The sequence below is a fragment of the Diachasmimorpha longicaudata genome, chromosome 2, assembly GCF_034640455.1.
Source record: "Diachasmimorpha longicaudata isolate KC_UGA_2023 chromosome 2, iyDiaLong2, whole genome shotgun sequence".
In the NCBI taxonomy this organism is placed as follows: Eukaryota; Metazoa; Arthropoda; class Insecta; order Hymenoptera; family Braconidae; genus Diachasmimorpha; species Diachasmimorpha longicaudata.
Window position 1 is genome coordinate 6,484,109 of NC_087226.1, and position 18,524 is coordinate 6,502,632.

General features: G+C 38.4%; 4 protein-coding genes across 12 annotated transcripts; 2 read left to right on the top strand and 2 right to left on the bottom strand.

Annotated features, from left to right (window-relative positions):
- Positions 1-944: 944 nt before the first annotated feature.
- On the bottom strand, positions 945-4,898 carry LOC135172858 (probable glutamate receptor). Of its 6 annotated transcripts, none has more exons than XM_064139285.1 (10): positions 4,720-4,898; positions 4,086-4,252; positions 3,705-3,955; positions 3,131-3,630; positions 2,547-2,873; positions 2,201-2,369; positions 1,933-2,141; positions 1,774-1,863; positions 1,460-1,617; positions 945-1,382 (listed from the first exon to the last, which is right to left on the bottom strand). In XM_064139285.1, exons 3-10 carry the CDS (start codon positions 3,859-3,861, stop codon positions 1,097-1,099), a joined length of 1,896 nt encoding a protein of 631 aa, XP_063995355.1. In that variant the 5' UTR covers positions 3,862-3,955; positions 4,086-4,252; positions 4,720-4,898; the 3' UTR covers positions 945-1,096. The 6 variants fall into 6 exon arrangements, with proteins under 6 accessions (XP_063995355.1, XP_063995357.1, XP_063995353.1 ...); XM_064139287.1 differs by having other exon boundaries at positions 3,705-3,948; positions 4,178-4,252; positions 4,501-4,898; XM_064139283.1 differs by having other exon boundaries at positions 4,501-4,898.
- Positions 4,899-4,955: 57 nt separating this feature from the next.
- On the top strand, positions 4,956-8,769 carry Drp1 (Dynamin related protein 1). Its single transcript, XM_064139282.1, has 5 exons — positions 4,956-5,129; positions 5,217-5,417; positions 5,576-7,343; positions 7,561-7,772; positions 8,368-8,769. The coding sequence occupies exons 2-5, from the start codon at positions 5,316-5,318 to the stop codon at positions 8,422-8,424; spliced, it is 2,139 nt and encodes a 712-aa protein (XP_063995352.1). The 5' UTR covers positions 4,956-5,129; positions 5,217-5,315; the 3' UTR covers positions 8,425-8,769.
- Positions 8,770-9,321: 552 nt separating this feature from the next.
- LOC135172853 (uncharacterized) lies at positions 9,322-14,373 on the top strand. The gene is made up of 3 exons (XM_064139272.1): positions 9,322-9,912; positions 10,070-10,476; positions 11,216-14,373. The coding sequence occupies exons 2-3, from the start codon at positions 10,101-10,103 to the stop codon at positions 13,858-13,860; spliced, it is 3,021 nt and encodes a 1,006-aa protein (XP_063995342.1). The 5' UTR covers positions 9,322-9,912; positions 10,070-10,100; the 3' UTR covers positions 13,861-14,373.
- Positions 14,165-18,456, bottom strand: LOC135172861 (antitrypsin-like). Of its 4 annotated transcripts, none has more exons than XM_064139293.1 (9): positions 18,301-18,456; positions 18,168-18,229; positions 17,951-18,044; positions 17,694-17,833; positions 17,208-17,390; positions 16,919-17,129; positions 16,294-16,508; positions 15,859-16,198; positions 14,165-14,655 (listed from the first exon to the last, which is right to left on the bottom strand). In XM_064139293.1, exons 4-9 carry the CDS (start codon positions 17,829-17,831, stop codon positions 14,510-14,512), a joined length of 1,233 nt encoding a protein of 410 aa, XP_063995363.1. In that variant the 5' UTR covers positions 17,832-17,833; positions 17,951-18,044; positions 18,168-18,229; positions 18,301-18,456; the 3' UTR covers positions 14,165-14,509. The 4 variants fall into 4 exon arrangements, with proteins under 4 accessions (XP_063995363.1, XP_063995361.1, XP_063995362.1 ...); XM_064139294.1 differs by lacking the exon at positions 17,951-18,044 and adding an exon at positions 14,879-15,022 and having other exon boundaries at positions 14,489-14,655; XM_064139291.1 differs by lacking the exon at positions 17,951-18,044 and having other exon boundaries at positions 18,301-18,455.
- Positions 18,457-18,524: the final 68 nt, after the last annotated feature.

Here is an 18,524-nt window from a genome sequence, read left to right on the forward strand (position 1 = left end):
CCATATCTTTGGAAATATCATAGCTAGGACAATTTGGCTGGCGCCATTGGATTCGTGAGACGATTTCCGATTTTTCTAGGGGTCCGGGAATTTTCTAAAGTCGATTTTTCTAGTTTTTCGCGTTTTTCTCGGCTCCGGGGCCTCCTAGAGCGAAATGGGCCCGGATTTGGGCTCATACCGTTTTTCGCCCATATCTTTGGAAATATCATAGCTAGGACAATTTGGCTGGCGCCATTGGATTCGTGGTAGGATCGAACTCGAGTCCACAGCATGCGATTTGAGGACGCTCGCTGTGCGCCAATATAGCAATTAAAATATTGTATTTAGCTCTTGGTACATGCTTAACTAACTGGCCAGGTGAAAATATTTCTCTCCTGACCGGGAAAAATAGATCTTTTAAATTAATTTTTGTAAACCTAAAAACGACATATTATGGCTGAAAAATCATAAAGAAACATTTCAAAGGCGCAGAAACCTATATCTCCACTCTCGACTTGTCCCCGTGGCAGCGGGACTGCTACTGAGGCGTTACCGGCTTGGCCGATATGCTGATACCCCAGTAGGATTCGTGGCGCCCCGACTCTTCGGGGGTGAAATCATGTCGGTAATGTGGAGAAACTGGCGTCAGTCAAACCCCCAGAACTGAGCCTCTACTTTGGTCTATCCTCTTTGTATTAGAGGTGAACATTGATTGCTTCATGTCCAGCGATATTACCGAGCGAGGCGCGCGCTGCACTCGTCTCTTCAAATTGCCTCTGTATCTGATGGTGTTATGAACAATCCGAATTCATAAAATTTTTTATTCGATTTCAGGCTCGGTGAACAGACTGTGAGCTTGCTATATAAATCACCATTTTTCTCATCATGATAAGTGAAGGTTCTTCTGGAAAGATTGTTTGTGTTTATGGAAAAAATGCAAATATCCAAATTTAAAGCAACATTTTTTATTATTTTTATTTGTATCACAATTGCTGTGAAATGTTAAAATGCAGCGTTGAAAATTCAAATTCTTGTGTTTTTTTCAATACTGTGCTAGGGATGTCTGCATGTAGAGTGTTAGGTGTGGACAACGTCGTGTAGATCATACAAGCTCCCCTCATTCAATTTTGATAATGGATTGTACTCGTTCAATTAACGGGGACGTTCTTTTAATCGTTGTTCCTCGTTTATTAGTAATAGACAATTTCTTCGCAAATAGATACCAATTTTTCTCGAACATGAAAATTATCGCGGCAAGTAAAATTCCAACAGCCAGGATGCATATAAGGGGTACGATTCCTTGCAGCTGGATAGCTTGATAACTGATATTCCTTGATGGGTGCGTAACGTAATGCTTAATCACCCATTGTCTCATCATTCCGTTGCCGATGATCTTTCGAATACTGGAATAAATTTTATCAATTGGTTATTTATGAACTGATGTTGAAATTCAATTTCTCAAATTTAAAACTTCTCTTACTGGTAATTGAAATGCTCTATGTACGGGCTATTCTTCGGCGTTATCATCGCCAAGGTTTGTATATTGCCGACGTATACGGAAGTCATTTTGCACGGTAGGGTTACTTCAGAACGTTTAGAAAATTCGTGAGTGAAAAAAGCTACCTCTTCATCGCATAACTGCAAATTTGGGAACGAAAGCGATTCATTTATTCGAATAGAATAATTTGGTTGATAAAGTATTGCCAGGGATAAAAATCAATAACTGTAGGAAATAACAATTCTGTTAAGTTCATGTAGACAAAGGGGGAATCCCTGTCTCTTTAATCAGCATACCTGCTGAAATCCTTCCGTGTAGCTTGTGGGAAGCAAGTTGATGGGTTTCATAAGGGACATCATCTTTTTCATGATAGTTACGTTGGAATACTGTGTTAGAGCATGACATTCATTATTGTTAATACCCCCATAGGAATTTTAGAGATTTTTATTGATTACCTTGAATGCATCATAAAATGAAGAGTTTTTTACAACTATGAACTTGTAACCTCCATCGTTAACAAAGTCTTCCATTGACCTGAATGGTGCATATGATGAAGACATCGCAAACGTACTCATTAATGAGGCACTGTATGCACTTGAGATAATCAGCGTCGACATCATTAGTGATGTATAAAAAATTCTCAGATGTGTTTCAGTGGGGAAGTCTGTTGGCAAGGATTCCCATATGAAAGTCGACTGATAAGAAAATCTCACCGTTAATTACCTTGTAAACTTTGTTGACAGAACATTCCCCAAACACGTAAATAGTATTTGAAGAGAAGAGGAAAAAAATGGTCTTTCTTTCCATTCCATAGGAGGTCCATTAAAGTCAAAGCAATAGGTGTTGTTATAATTAGACCGACGATAACCATCCACACACCTGCAGTGAATACCTGCCGGTAAATGATGTCCGGTTTGAAATAGTCGAAAAGCAAATGACACCAGATAGCAAGTTATTGTCAACACAAATCCTACGGAATGTCTTCAAGTGTGAAATCTAGAGTACTCCCGATTTTTCTCAAATTTTCCTTAGGTTTTGTAAATTTATTGTTGATTCGTGTGATAAAAACCTTCAAATAAGCGTTCCAAGATAATTGGGCAGCCTCTAAATCTTTGAAGTGAAATTGGTAATATCCAGTCAGCACAGGAGTCGTGAAACGAATGAAACGGTTTAGGGTTTGGACCATAACAATTCCAGATATAGCTAAATCAGCTTCATCACGATATATTGTTCCAAGAATTCCTGTCGGTGTTGAAATTTCAGCCCTAGAAGTTCCATGCTGGACCTCCCAGATAATTTTTGAAGCTGTAAAATTCATTGCTGCAGACAAACTTTTGAGCATTTCCCCTGGAACTCCATAAAGATTGTCATCGTTCGGTTTTTTGGTTTTCGCTTCCTAAAGAGTGATAATTATATGAGTTGTCTCTCCAACTTTGTGATCCGACTAGAGGAAGTTTTTCTAATGACCCCGAAAATGAAACGAAACATGAGGAACAAAAAATAAAAAGAAATTCACGACGAAAAAAGTTGAAAAATTAAACTATTACTTTCATGCACAAGCAAAAGAAAACTGTCATACAAGCTCCAGTCATACGTCTCCAGTAGAGGCAAAGCAAATTTTGAAGTTTAAATTAAATGAAGCCTAGTACGTACCACAACTGCAGCGATACGTAATATTTGTCCATCCATAGAATGTCTTCTTTGACTAAGTACTTCATCAGTGAACCACTCAATTTCGAAATTTTCATTATTGAATCGAGCAATTTCCTGTGTTTTTACCCGTTTCATATCGATACTCCACCATTCTTCAATCATCGTAGATTTGCAGCAGGAAATGAGTACTTTCGAGTCGAAATTCAGATTGAATATATTTCCATGTAGATTACGACACGTTTCACAGACCCTAGGATCAGCATCGCTGTCAAAAATTATTAGCCAATGAGGATAGCCCATTTGTAAATTATGGGCGATAACTTCAAAGCTGTACAATGCTTCCATTGTATCGATGTGAATGACAACGAACGGACGATGAGTGCGTTCAATATAGACTTTTAAACGCTCCTCGAATTGGCTGAAATCTATGATAAGTGTCGATATTCCCTCATTAGATAATGTTCTGTATGTTTCGTGCCAGATCGTTGTCTTTTCAAACGCTGCAATTAATTTTTACACAATTATTTAATATCGTGGAGAATAAAATGATTTTTTAATTTCACTCTCATCTTACAGAGATAACTTGTCGAAGAAACTACGATTACTCCAGAATTTCCATATTTAGCGTGGATATTCTTGATTAGAGGACCATAGTTTTTAGTTCCATGAGAAAGTAGTATCAGGAGAGCAATGATGATCGTCCAAAGAATGAATGAAACTAGAAATCTCATTGTCCTTTTGCTGAGTGAAATACGATTTGACAAATATTTCAATGAGAATTGTCAATAACTATCTGTCGATGTGACGAACCTGAACTGCTGTTTCCTAAATGGTGTGAGAAATAGGTTTTTTAGCTTTTCACTCAGGAAAAAACACCCTATGCTCTCATATAATTTCAAGTTAAGTGCTTAACAAGTGGAAGTAGAATTGTGTCCCCTGTAAATTGGAAAATTACCAGAAAGAGCATAATCAAGTTCCGAGTCCAAGAAAAACGATAGGTTTTAGATTAGTTGACTCATCGTGGAAAATGTTTGGTGTTTCTCATACCTCGTGAGGATATAATTACATTCATTTCAGACCAGTAATTTGTTTCCGAAGCATTGCGAGAAAAATTCGAAAACCCTGTTGACAATATTTTTGATGTATTATTCCTCGTACCAGGAGCACACATAAATTACATCAATTGACCTTAAAATAAATTGAAGACAAACGTAAAATAATTGTATAAACAAATAAATTTCCAACATTTTCTGAGAAATTTCAATGTCAGACTGGTTTGGTTTTTAGCGCACTACGAATTCCCTGGTATTTGGATGACATTGTTAGCCTCAATGCCTTGGTGTCCATATAAACACCACCTTGCAACTTACCACGTCCACAGGGATTTCCTGCCATATAATTTGCATTGCAGAGTTGTAGAGTTTACATTTCTCCACCTGAGCTTATTTAGCGAAAATTTTGTCATGGTATAAAATTTTTCCCACTGTTTTTCTTCTCGTTGCCCACAGAGATAACAGATCGGTGAGAATTACTCATCCGCTTGATAATGATGGTTTATTTCACCTGTTTCAAGGACATTATTGTCTTACTCAAGGAAGATTTGGTGACTTCTTCGTGAAAATATTTTTGTAGCTTCCTCTAAAGAGTGTTAGCAGCTGTGGAAGTACTATTTGAAAACGTTGGAAACATTTCAGTGGCACCATCTTTCGCTTAGCGAATGTTCTCTCAGTCGATACAAAAGAGTCGCCAGTTGCGAATAAAGCGCAATGTTTTCGGACGACGAAAAGGACCGTTGAGGTAAGGCCGGTTACAATGGTGGATTATTTTGATTATTGGAAAACACCTCAACACGATACAAAAATTAACGGTGAAAATTGATCACTACTGGATCAGTTGGTCAACCTATCCCATTACTATCAACATTCATCAGTAATATTACAGTACTAACAAGTCAACTGTGTCGATAAATAAATTGGAGTGTCAGTTGGCCCAGGATCAAGTGAGCCAGCATTACCATATATATACATATATATATACGTAATATCCACAGTTGCAAGTATATAATTGTACATTCCCTGACTGTTAGAAGCACAAATTGGGTGAAAAATCCGGTGGCGTTGATCGCACTGACCCATTTTAAAAATCACCTCGGAATACATAGAATTTATATCCATCAATATTAACAATGGAGGCTCTCATCCCAGTGATCAACAAACTGCAGGATGTTTTTAACACAATCGGCGCAGATGTTATTCAATTGCCGCAAATTGTCGTTCTCGGTACACAGGTTAGGTGGCTTTCTTTGTTTTTCTTTATTTCCTCGATGATTTCATTGTCTTTGTCATCAAAAATCTCGTCTACAGTTCAATCAAGTGGACTTTGCACCGTGCAATGAACCGAGTAATAATCAATTAGTTTGATTAATATATTTTCTTTATTATTCAGAGCTCCGGCAAATCATCGGTAATCGAGAGCCTCGTGGGTCATTCCTTTTTGCCCCGAGGTACAGGTATCGTTACGAGACGTCCGTTAATTCTGCAACTTGTCTATACACCCAAGGATGATCGTGAACATCGTACAGCGGAGGATGGAACCTTGGATATTGAGGAATGGGGTGTTTTTCTTCACGCTAAAAATCGTATATTTAAAAATTTTGATGATATTCGTAAGGAAATTGAAGCTGAGACTGATCGTATGGCTGGTGGTAACAAGGGAATTTGCCCTGAGCCCATAAATCTTAAAATTTACTCATCGAAAGTAGTAAATTTAACACTAATTGACCTCCCTGGAATAACAAAAGTACCAGTGGGTGATCAGCCTGAGGATATAGAAACACAAATTCGTAATTTGGTTTTAAAATACATTTGTAATCCAAACTCGATGATTCTAGCTGTTGTGACTGCCAACACAGATATGGCAACAAGTGAAAGTTTGAAATTGAGTAAGGATGTTGATCCTGATGGTAGAAGAACACTGGCTGTTGTCACGAAGATGGATTTGATGGATGCTGGAACAGATGCCATTGACATTCTCTGCGGAAGAGTTATTCCTGTGAAATTGGGAATTGTTGGTGTTGTTAATCGCTCTCAACAGGACATTATGAATAACAAAACTATTCAAGAGGCCTTGAAGGACGAGGCAGCATTTTTACAACGCAAATATCCAACTTTAGCCAGCAGAAATGGAACTCCATACCTCACTAAGACACTTAATCGTTTGTTGATGCATCATATTAGAGATTGCCTCCCTGAGCTCAAGACCAGGGTGAATGTCATGGTATCGCAGTACCAAATTCTCTTAAATTCTTATGGCGAAGATGTTTCAGACAAGAGTCAGACGCTACTTCAGATAATAACGAAATTTGCTAGCTCTTATTGCTCGACGATTGAAGGAACAGCGAGGAATATTGAGACTACCGAGCTCTGCGGAGGCGCCAGAATTGGCTACATATTCCACGAGACATTTGGAAAGACATTGGACTCGATTCATCCCCTCGCTGGACTAACCAAAATGGATATTCTTACCGCAATTAGAAATGCCACAGGACCAAGACCCGCTCTGTTTGTTCCTGAAGTGTCATTCGAGCTTCTGGTTAAGAGGCAAATTCGGAGAATGGAAGAGCCCTCCTTGAGGTGTGTTGAACTGGTGCACGAGGAAATGCAGGGAATTATTCAACATTGTGGTACAGAAGTTCATCAGGAGATGCTCAGATTCCCAAAATTGTACGAGAAAATTGTTGATGTTGTTACACATCTTCTTCGTAGACGATTACCAACCACTAATGCAATGGTGGAGAATCTCGTAGCTATTGAACTTGCCTATATCAACACCAAGCATCCAGATTTTCATAAAGATGCAGCGCTCGTTTCTTCTTTGCTCAAAAATACTAATGAGTCTCATGGAAAGAATATCAATTCAAAAGATGATTTCACAGTATTCAATGATCAGGGTAAGGAGCAACAGAATCACCGGCTGTTGAGTAATTTTTTGTCACACGGAAAATCTGACTCAGCGAGCACAGGTGAAAGCTCACCTGTGAGAAATCGAGAGGGAGCAACATCTCCTTATCCGAATAATTTGGGGAATAACGCAGTTGGTCTGGAGCAATTGACTACACCGACACAACAAAAGCCAGTCAATTTGCTATCTGAAGTGCCCATGCAGACTGGCAGAAAACTCAGTGAACGAGAACAGCGGGATTGTGATGTCATTGGTAATTATAATTTTATCGCATTAAGTAACTAGTTTCATCTTGACAATGAAATTCGTTTAATTTTATGCACTCTAATTATTACCATTTTTACCGTAATGGACAAGTTGCAGCATTGAAAGGAAAAAAAAGATGTTACATATTATTCGGATAATAAATTTTTTTTTAATTTGCAACATTGGGAATCTTGAACTATAAACATTCTTTTTTGTCTTTACAGAGAGGCTCATCAAATCGTACTTCTACATCGTTCGTAAATCAATTCAAGATAGTGTACCGAAAGCTGTGATGCATTTCCTCGTTAATTACGTGAAAGACAACTTGCAGAGTGAACTTGTTACGCACTTGTATAAATCTGATCATGCAGAAGCACTTTTGAATGAAAGTGAGCACATTGCAGTGAGACGCAAAGAAGCCGCGGATATGCTCAAGGCAAGTTTTGGTGTATTCAATTTATTTTATTCCGAAATGACAGCACTACGCTATTCGCGAGCGAAAACAGTAGTACTGCCCTTAACTAGAGGGTGAGTTCTGCTGTCCTAAAGGTAGTTAGGTGCTATTGTGAGGGGTTCAATTGGGAATCTTATTCACCCAAACTTCATTCAATAGAATTGTACTATTCAAGTGTTATTTCAAATTGTGTAGACAAAATTCAGCCGGTTATTTTTGGAAATCACGTCACAGCTAAATGCAGTACTTGACTACGTGAAGTAGATACAAAATTGATATTACAGCCATCACTGTTACTGTTTTGTTAAGTCCTATTGCCAAAAGTAATCCGCCGGTTACCATTCGACCTTCAAATGTAATTAAATATTTCCCTCATGTCAATCCTGAGAATCTCAGGGTTTTAATACTAATAACTTTTCATAATTGGCGATTTTGGTAATTGGTAATTTATTAGTTTTTAATTTTCGGCGACAATTATTGTTGTTATTGTTATTATTGTTGTTGATCTGTGGCTCACTATGTGATGATACTATCTGAATGAATTATATTACTGATATAACGTCTTTATGTTTAACAGGCACTCACACAAGCTGGTCACATTATAAGTGAAATAAGGGAGACACACATGTGGTAATAAAGAGACGTCAGTGTTGAAGTGTGTTGCCACTTTGCTGCTAGTCATGGGCTAGGTATTATCATGAAACACAAAAATAATGACACTGTCTGCAAACTTTAAGTAAGACTTGAGATTAATACTAAATAAATTGAAAAACAAAATGCAAATGCGAATTTAGCAATTTGCACTTATGTTGTTGGATTCGGCTCATATTTCATTTTTAGTGATCATGGATAAGACCAAGAACAAGAACAAGTACATATTTTTAAGTTTATTTGCTTCTTTTCTCTTGTTTTTATTACATTTTGTTTTACCATTAAAGAGAACTCAAATGATGGAGAATAAACAAAAAACTGAACACTACCTGGAGTCTTGACAATTTGACTTTACAATTTTTGAATGTATGGTGGGTGCTCCAACGTAAATGAAAACATGGAAAAGTTCTACATCCAAATATTGAGCTATCTGGTAATGAGTGGTTTTAGAGAGGAAAATATCAAGGGAAATTTATACTAAAGGTTCATTCAGCTTCATCAAATGACATTCAGCATTTTTTGTACGAAATAAATGTCAAAGAAGTTCTCAGAAGAACACTCATTTTTTATAATCAACACACATCCATGATTTTGTGCATCAACGTGTGAATTTTGTGCTGAGTCTGCGTTAATAGGAATCTCGGAATGCGCTGGGATTTCTAGTAAGTGGAGCCACGCAGACGTAGAAATCTTAAATGTATAGGTGGAAGAAATGCGATATTGTATTAAATATATAACACATTACTGGTTTTAATGTTAACTAAGTGGTACTAAAATTAATATTTGGAGTTACATTTACCCTTATCTGAAGGATGATATTCCAAAATATCTCCGAAACACTGATATTTTCAGAGCAAAAAATTCTTCCGAATTTTTACTAAATCCAAATGACAGATCTATAATTAGTAGTTTAAACAGTCATATTTTGCCTCCAACAAATGCCGCAAACCGACGAGCTAGCACAAGTCGCTTGGTGAAAATATTCCCTAACGTGTCAACCGTCGTGAGGGATTTCGGGGGTATTGAATGACTGCATACCGAAGTGAGGGTGTAAGACAGGGAGACGAGAAACAGGTTGGCATGCACAACCGCGGGATCGTCGCCAAACGTTAGGTAGACCGGTTCAAATTAGTAGTGTGTCCTGTTCTTACTTTCTCGGGAATGATATTTTCTCCTTGTTACGGGAGGAGTGGCTTAATTTGAATGGACCAATCAGATTCCAACCACTACCAATACATTGTGAGAGAAAAAGATGAAACGAGCACTGGGGACTTCTCTGTCGGCCCGGTTCTGCACTCGCCGTTTCAGTGTATCTATAGTTCAGACTTCAGTGGACTCGACGTTGTATTCGGTACTTCAAATACAGCAGCATCAATCGGAAAGTCAGGAGCAAAGTTGCAACAGGTTGCAATGAACCCATAGATGCACTCGGCCACATTACTGAACGACAAATCCAGTGTAAATCTCGATCGTAAGTACTCAAATTAGATCAATTAATAAATTGAGAAGAGAAGACTTAATGGAATGTTAAGTCCTTCGTCCTGAAATTAATGGCTAGGAGTAGGGGAGATGTGTAATGTAAACGGAGACAACCCACGTGTTGTTATTATTATACAAAAATATTTTAGGTGTCGATACGAGAGAGATATCGATTAACAAATGAAAATGAGTGATACTACCGAGAATAATAATAAATATAAATGGACTCCGGAGAGTACAACCCTTCTTGTGTCTGTCTGGACGGACAGGCAGGTACAAAAACAACTCGAGTATGCTGTGAAGCCTCAGCTGATATGGGAAAGTATCGCCAAATACATGAGTAAAAAAGGGTATGGAGTTACAGCTCGACAATGCAGGTCCAGAATGAAACAAGTGTTGGTTTGTTATCGAGAGGCGAAAAAAACAGGAACCCGAGCTGGGGTCGAACGTTATTATGAATCCATTGATAAGGTTTTGGAGAACAAACGGTTGACCAAGGGGGAAACTGATGCGGAGGGGGAAGCTGAGACCGATGCTGGAGGTGTGGACACTGTAGGCAAGTGACTTTTTTTTTTCCTTCATTTACTTTCTCTTGCATTGTTTTTTGCTTTTAAGTGAGACGTTCGTGTTTTATGCACTCGGAAAGTTTTATGACCCAACGTTTTTTGGGGTTGTGCATGATCTTTGTTTGAAAATGGAAACATGCATGTTATACGGGTCCATTATAATTCAAAAGGCTATAACTGCAATTTTCAGCCCTTCTAAGATGCTCGTCTAAGCATACATTCGAAAAAGATTGTGAGTTCGATGAATGATGATTTAAAAGATTTGACTCGATCTTCTTCTGATCGAGTTCGAAGGTGGAGGCAAGCGCGATAATTATTGTCACTCTTGCGATAATTTTCAAAATGTTCCATTCTTTGTGAACCACAACTCTAGGGATATTTTTGCTTATCATGCTTCTAATATACTCAACCGTGACGTAGTCCGAGAATTGCGCTATTTTTCTAACGGTTTCGTTGGTTACACATTATGATGAGATAAGCAGTTTAGGAGATTTATACACTTTTCTTTACTATAATTTTTTGTGGAAATAATTTTGTTTCAATATCTCTGACACTACTCAATGTCTTAATGAAATACTTTTGTTTGTGGATTTTATGGACTCACACATACGTTTCCGCGTTGAATCATTCCATTACAAAAATGTTTAACGTCTCCTGAAACTTCCTTGACGGAATCATTCTGACTAAAATAATACTGCGACTCAAACAAACAACTTGAATTATCCGCAGACTCCGGACAATTCCTGCTGAAATCCCCTGAAAAAGAGATAAAGACTCACGCGAATTTCTTAATGCGTCGAAACAAATTGGAGGAGCCCCCCGAGCCCCTAATCCGTCAGATTGAGATTGACCCGGGCCCATGGACCTATTTACCCCAAGACTACTACGCAGATTCATCCGAATCTAACGAAACCGTGATGGCACGTCCCCATCGCTCTCTATCCCCGACAATTCGGGACCCCAGAATGAACCTTGAGCCAAAAGTACTCCGATCCAACATGGGTAAACCATTACGCAGATCTCTTCCGGAGGATCGCTACCGGTTCAACACCTTCGAGACAAACCGCTTCTCCGACATGCCATTGAAAAATACTGCGCAAAATGTGCAAAACCAAATAATTCAGGAAAACATGCTACTGAAAAATCAATTATGCGAAAATTATATGACCAATCAAGGACTGCAACAGCCTCATAACCCAGTTCAACCCATGGATTATTGCGTTAACTATGGAAATATCCCCCAGCGAAATTATCCCCTGGACAACATGTACTATCCGTCCAGAATGTCTACCAACTTGGCCAGGATTCAAAGTCAACTCCAGCAGTGTGCCCTGCCAGAACGAATGGACAATCCACAACAAGCAAAAAGCTTCCTTCCATTCACCACAAAAAACTCGGAAAACGTCAACTACAAAATTTCTTCACGTCCTCAACCAAACTGCCACTCTGACATCGCTCCCAATCTGAATGAGGCCTTCTGTCAGGCTAAAATCTCTCAGCAAATGAAGGCCCAGAACTTGAACGAAACATATGATCAAGAAACGGATCCCTTTCCAGTGAATGCAACTATGATGACGAACAACGCGACATTCAACGATGACACATTGTCCATAGAATTCATCCAAGACTCACCGAGCCCATCTGAAAATGAGCTAGTGGGTTCCAAAAATGACTCCCCAAATCCTCCGCACGCACCTTTCAGAAAGAAAAAGGCGCAGAAGCTGGAGCAGTTGATGCTAAGTGCTATTACTTCGCAGTCAGAAGTAGTTAATAAAATCCTAGCAGCTCAGGATTCAATGGTTGCTCGAATCCTAGACAGAGATCAGAACCGCCAGGACAGACTTGAGAATCGTCTCGATCAGTTGATGAGCGTAGTTCATGCCACAGTATTGAACAAAAGTGGATCGAGCGTTGAAAAATCTGATGATAACACCCCACCCAATGTTATCACTTCCGTCCCTCTGTGCTTCTCCCCACCACCTAAACCAGGAACAATTCCCCCAAAGTTGGATCTAGTACCTCCAAAGCCCTGTAGAGTCCCCTGTACTAGTCCCTCCTCAAACATTGAACTGATAACCCAGAATCCCATAACAACAAGACCTGGGGTCATTAGGCCATGCAAACCAGGAACGATATGGTCAAAATTGGGGCCAGTATCAGCATCTCCCTTCGTTCAGGCCCAGAAAGAAATGAACACAGCAGCAGGAATGCCTCCGGCCGTGTCCAACGACTGGAAAACAAAATCATCAGCTGAGAGAAACATTGAACTTGGCTCTGCTAAAATTTTTCAGGGAAAAGTAGCAATGGAAGAGACTCAGAGATTCCTGCAGGCTGAAAAACTTATGGAGGAGAGAATTGAGAATGCCCGTCAGCTTTTCTTCAATGATAATGATAATAAAAAGCCCGATACCCAACCGGCTCGACGAAAGTTGTTCAATCGTATCAAAGAAGAGAATAAAGGAGAGAAAGAGATCAAATGCCCATCAGCAGCTAAAATTCTAACGTCTAACTTCCTTGACATTGAACGACAGGCTGAGGAACGATCTCGTTTTTTTCCTATCTTCAAATACAAGAATCAGAGTGACGAGCTTTTGAGTGGTTGCGGTGAGGGTTACGATCGTCTGAGAAATCTCGATGAAGCATTGGGTCTCAATACATCGACACCAGCAAAAACGGATACAAAGCAAAAGGATAAGGATTTGGATCTTGATGACGTGATCCCTAAGCAGACAATTCAACAGCTGGCACAGTTGGTAATGCAGAGTGCTCGCTGGAAGCAGGCAGCCACTCGAGTTGAACCGATTTCATCAGCACCTCCAGCTCCTCCAATGCCGTCTGCACTTTATGACAATTATGCTCAACGTCAGAGTTACAATAAGGCTCGGGACTGGTTAGAGGATCGTTATACTTACGGAATTGAAAAGAATTATGAATCTCACAAGGGGGGACCAAAAAAATATCCTATGGGATTCATCAATCCTCAGGATGTCCCGGAGAAAGAGAATGATGAGTTGATGTGTGAGAGGCAGGGCTTTAGATCGATTGGCTTCAGTGCTCAGATTGTGCCTTCAAATCGATATGGACGGGATTATGATTATGTGGAGAAGGAGAGGATGATCGAAGGGAGGCCGAGGTATCCGAAGGGGAATTATGCTGTGTCCAGGCAACGTGATACGAATGATAAGTACGCTCGGGGGGATGTGGGCCAGGAGGCGACGGGGAAGAATATTCGGAATGACTCTGATGTCGAGGACAACGATGAGTATCTGGATACAACGACCACATTGAAGCCTTATCGAAAAACTTCGCTAACTTCCAATGAGACTTCGGGAACTGGGACTGTTAAGAATGTAGCTGGGTGTGCCATATCATAATTTGTTTTCCTATTTTCATTTTTTTACGTTATTGGGGGCAATGAATGCAATTATTTCAGTTGTGAAGTAGTGGAGGAGATGAGAGCCTAAAATATGACGTTAAATTTTTTCTATAACTCTTTATGAACTGCAAAAATAACTTCTTGATAAATTGCCGAAGAATATGTGAAAGTAATTGAATTTCACACTTCGTTACTTGTCTTCCAAGAAAGAAAGAAATTTATGAGATTTATCAAAGACAACTGGAGTTGACTTTTTGTTGCCAGTTCTACTTATACTTTGTGTTAAAAATTATAGAAGATAGTAGTTGTATCTTTATTTTTTATTCATTTCAGCTTGGCTGATGAAATTTGTACGTTTTTTTGTTTATTTTTTCACAATGTAATAAAAATAACGTGCTAATTTCGCTGCAGGGGTTACAGAATTTGTTTTCAATAGTGAAACTATGTTAATCAACTTTGGTTTGAGGAGATTATTTTGAGAATGTTTTGGGATTGAATGGAAACATTACAATTTTCATTACAATAATTTTGAAAAAGAATGGTGCTTACGACAAGTTGTTTATGGTCCCTCACACAAGATATTTATCAAAACATTTTACACACTGAAGTTGAATTATCTTGATATGTTTACAACTGGATTATAAAAACTATATTTCATAGCTTGGATCAGCAATGCGTGCCGCAAAAATAATTATATCCTGTGTAGCAATGACCAATACAAATGGATGATCAACGCTGAACTTGACTGCTTTTTTTTCCGCTTCCCAGCCAAACCTGTTTTCTAGTTCCACTCCTGTAACAGAGTTGCCACCAATTTATACACCAATTTATTAATTTTTTTTTTTACAAAAATACTACCGAAGAAAACCTCCTTGTGACCGATCTTTTTTCCTATAAAAATTCTATTTTTTTATACATAAAAAAATTTTGTTTTTCTGTCTATTCGACGAACACTCTGTGAACATTGAAAGCCATGAAAAAAAGGACATTGATACAACCACAATAAAGCAACTTACCTCAGTCAGCGATCTTATAATATCCACTAAACAATACAACTCCCCCTTCCTCTCGACCTAGACGTTTTACGATAGCGTAGTAAAAAGGACGGTCGACGTGAAAATCAATTGGTATGGGTGCTGAGAATGTTGTAGCTTCAATGCCTGAATACAAAATTTCATTCTACTCACTCTATCCATATGAATAAGAAACATTTCAGTAACGACTTTGATAAAATAAGATAAATCATTACGATTGCGAAATCAATTTTTGAGAATATTTAGAGAGCCAAGAAAATTAGAAAGTTGTATACAAATCTACGTCCACATTTTACTATAAAAATCGCCACAAAATGGATGGAATTTCCCAACGCCCGGGGAGTTATCCTCAAATTGAACAATTTTTAAACTGTTTCACTACGGTTTTTTGCTTTGGAGTTAGATTGCAAAGACGAAATGTATGTGAATTATTCTGAAACTTTCTCTTGCGTTAGATATTCATTGAATTGTATATTTACGCGGTTGTAAGGCCACTAAGGGAATCTGAAAGAAGCTTGGGTGAACATATAAAGCAGTGAAGGAGTTTTAGCACAAGGACAGAAAAACACCATCTTACATAAAATTCAAAACAAATTCCAGTGAAATAGCAGGGCATTAGACAGACACGGATGAAAAAAATTAATAGAACCACTAGCAAATTCTCTGAGATTTCTATTGAATTTTTATGTGCCGCAGATAATATCAATAGAATTTCATTATTCTATGCAACTTATTCCACTAAGATATTTATTAAAAAATTTCTCCAAAATAATTTATTTTGTTTTCTTGATGAAAAAAAAATAGAAGAAATATCGGAGCCGAGCAAATTTTGTGAAAAATATATCCAGTGAAGTCCATATAGAAAAAATAAAAATCCAATAAAATTTTTAGCGGAACTTTCTAGGATTTTCTATTGAATCTTTTCGTGCGTGGGGGAAAGTGGTGGAAAGAATAGGACTCACCAGTTGCCGCTGCGGCCTCACTACCCTCTTCATTCACTTCTATGAATGCCTTCTGCACGATCTTGCTGACTTTCAAATTTGGAGCGTCACCGGAGAGGATGCCGCTGAGGTCAGCCGAGTCTTCGAATATCTCCTTGAGACCGAGGTCGTTCAATGGTGCTTTAAGGTCCAGTTTCGATTGTACTTTGAATTTGGGAAGAGATAGGTTGACCTTGCATATGGTACCAGCGAGGAGACGATTTAGGTCGAGCTTGGCTAAATTTTTTTCAAGGTCTTTCAAACCTGATGGCTCGTTGGGGAGAACGATGAACATGCTGATACCGTCACTGATGTCATTGCTCTGAGAAATAGTACAATGAAAGTGAAGTTTATACCCGAGGATTTGATCTTTCACTTGAATAAACGAATAGATTAAATCAATTATTTATTGTTCACCTCGTAAGGTAGTTCCACGAATGTTGCTCCAAGATCTTCTAGAACTCCGAAGCGATAATCCCTATCAGCATTCATCGTAGGTACTTTCTTTGTAGTTCCATCCAAGAGAGTGAAATTCGTGAGAGTTGTTAGGTTTGCGTCAAATTTTTGAAACCAATTACCCTTGAAGTAGACGGCATTGACGAGCACCAAACCGGTATCATTATCAAAGTCATCTGTACGTGAAACATCACATGCATAATAATTTTATATCGAGAAGAAGATTACACTATCTGAAACATATTCACTCGAGGCAGCTAATTTTTCTTGAATTGCTCAATATATATCCCTAGAGAACAGGTTTTTCTTACGATTGTCCCCATGTTTTTTTTTTGGATAATGTTGATAATATTTCCGGACTATCGAAGAAAATTTTAGAATATAATTAATGAATCGCGAACTGGTAACACGAGAAATGTAGCCCAAATTTCCAGGTCTGATGACTTTTGTTGGCATTGAAATTGCATTTTAAAGGTTTCGATATGTAATATCTTTATAGTGTAATACAGCACGCCAGTGATAATGTAAATATGGTTTATGTATGTATGGTCTATGTTACAAAAGCAAATTTTATTTGTTTACTCACCAGCTGAGAATAAGTCTTTAATCTTGGAATTCGTCTGTTGTTCACACCAATCATTAATAGTTTTGCTCGCCTCTTTCGGTGCACTGTAATCAACATTTTGAACTGCGGATTTGAAGATTGATTCAGAGACTTCCTTGAAGTCTGGGTTGACAGTAACATTTTGGGCGAGGAAAATCTTGTTCGCTAATTTCAAATCAACTTTGGAGAATTCCTATTGCAGGAGAAAAATAAATACAATAATTGTTGGGCACGATGAGGTGATGAAGATGAGTAATGTACAATCATTTACTTTTAAATTCTCTATAAGAGTCTTAATGCCTTTTTTTTGCACACTTGCGTCACTGTTGAAATGCAAAACAGATTTCAGTTGCTTTTCACTGTCTCCACGTGCTCCATAAGCCAGCATTGATAAAGCCATTGACGCACTGATGGGTGAAGCTATCAAATTACTATTTTCAGCTTTTGAAATTGCCTGAAAATTGAATAAACAATGTGATATTTCAATTTAGCTAATAAGTACTGAGCTCATGTCAATCAACTTTGCTTCTTTCGCAGATTTTTTTGGAAATTAACGAACGGTTTTAGACATTCTACAGAAGTTTTGTTACTGAGTAATCTTCTGCTCATGTTGCTAATCGATTTACTATGCAAAATTTACAAAAGTCCACAGTGAGCTATTGAATAAAAAGTTTGTGAAACACTCGAGTGAGAAGATATCGACAAATAATCTCTTAAGAGCGAAATCACTATCACCAGCTCTTTTGTAATAAATTACCTGACCAAATTCACTAGAAAATTTGTTGATATCACTGGCCACAGCACGTAATGCCATATAGTTGTCGAGGACATCAAGGTTATTGCCCAGCGATCCGCAAATTTGGATAGCAACAAGAAGAAATATCATCATCTTCATTTCTGGAACAACAATACACTTATGAGGCGGCAAGAATCGATCAATTATGGAAAATTGATTGCGTCACTCGTAGGGAAATCCCAAATTCAACATTCTCAGAACTTTTGCATGTGTATTACAAAAATCTGGTTGAGCGTATAACCGGGCAGGTGCAAAATAGCTGTCCAGGTAATCTCGCGATTGCCCACATAAATGCGTTTGAAGTTGTCAGACCTATTGTAAAGAAATAAATACTGACAACAAAGTTGTTGAACCCATTAGTAACCATTGCCATGAGCAACCGATGACAAGTAGGTAGAGGAAAATTCATGAATTATTGAAAAATATTTAACTCACTTGCTCTCTCTTATTCTCTCTCACAGATTGTTAAGGACGGCGGACAGGTATTCGGGAGATCACTAGAAGTCACGAAATTCGTCAATGAGACGGAAAAAATGTTGATTATAAATTCGAAAAAATTCACGATTACCGATTAAAAGCAACGGTATTACGCGGCTAGTTGTCACACAAGTTGCGGAGATTCAGCGTCCACTGGGCACCTCTCTAGTAGGCGGTCTGCACAGAACTACCATAACACCTCCCACGACTCCACAATATATACGTCAGAGAGTGCTATAGTGAAGATATCATTGATTGCTGGGATATGTTGTGAGTCAAGGCAGATGATCGATGAATTTGATCAATATTTGAATT

Bases quoted from the DNA above. Each gene is read 5' to 3' on its own strand.
- LOC135172858 (XM_064139285.1), bottom strand. From the start codon at position 3,861: ATGAGATTTCTAGTTTCATTCATTCTTTGGACGATCATCATTGCTCTC. The intron at 2,370-2,546 runs GTTTTTATCACA...ATTTACCGGCAG, and splicing joins CTTGGAACGCTTATTTGAAG to GTATTCACTGCAGGTGTGTG. The intron at 1,383-1,459 runs GTAAGAGAAGTT...AATTTATTCCAG, and splicing joins ATAGAGCATTTCAATTACCA to TATTCGAAAGATCATCGGCA.
- Drp1 (XM_064139282.1), top strand. From the start codon at position 5,316: ATGGAGGCTCTCATCCCAGTGATCAACAAACTGCAGGATGTTTTTAAC. The intron at 7,344-7,560 runs GTAATTATAATT...TTGTCTTTACAG, and splicing joins GCGGGATTGTGATGTCATTG to AGAGGCTCATCAAATCGTAC. The intron at 7,773-8,367 runs GCAAGTTTTGGT...TATGTTTAACAG, and splicing joins AAGCCGCGGATATGCTCAAG to GCACTCACACAAGCTGGTCA.
- LOC135172853 (XM_064139272.1), top strand. From the start codon at position 10,101: ATGAAAATGAGTGATACTACCGAGAATAATAATAAATATAAATGGACT. The intron at 10,477-11,215 runs GCAAGTGACTTT...AATTATCCGCAG, and splicing joins TGGAGGTGTGGACACTGTAG to ACTCCGGACAATTCCTGCTG.
- LOC135172861 (XM_064139293.1), bottom strand. From the start codon at position 17,831: ATGAAGATGATGATATTTCTTCTTGTTGCTATCCAAATTTGCGGATCG. The intron at 16,509-16,918 runs GTGAGTAAACAA...TTTCACGTACAG, and splicing joins TAAAGACTTATTCTCAGCTG to ATGACTTTGATAATGATACC. The intron at 14,656-15,858 runs GTGAGTCCTATT...ACTCTGTTACAG, and splicing joins TGAGGCCGCAGCGGCAACTG to GAGTGGAACTAGAAAACAGG.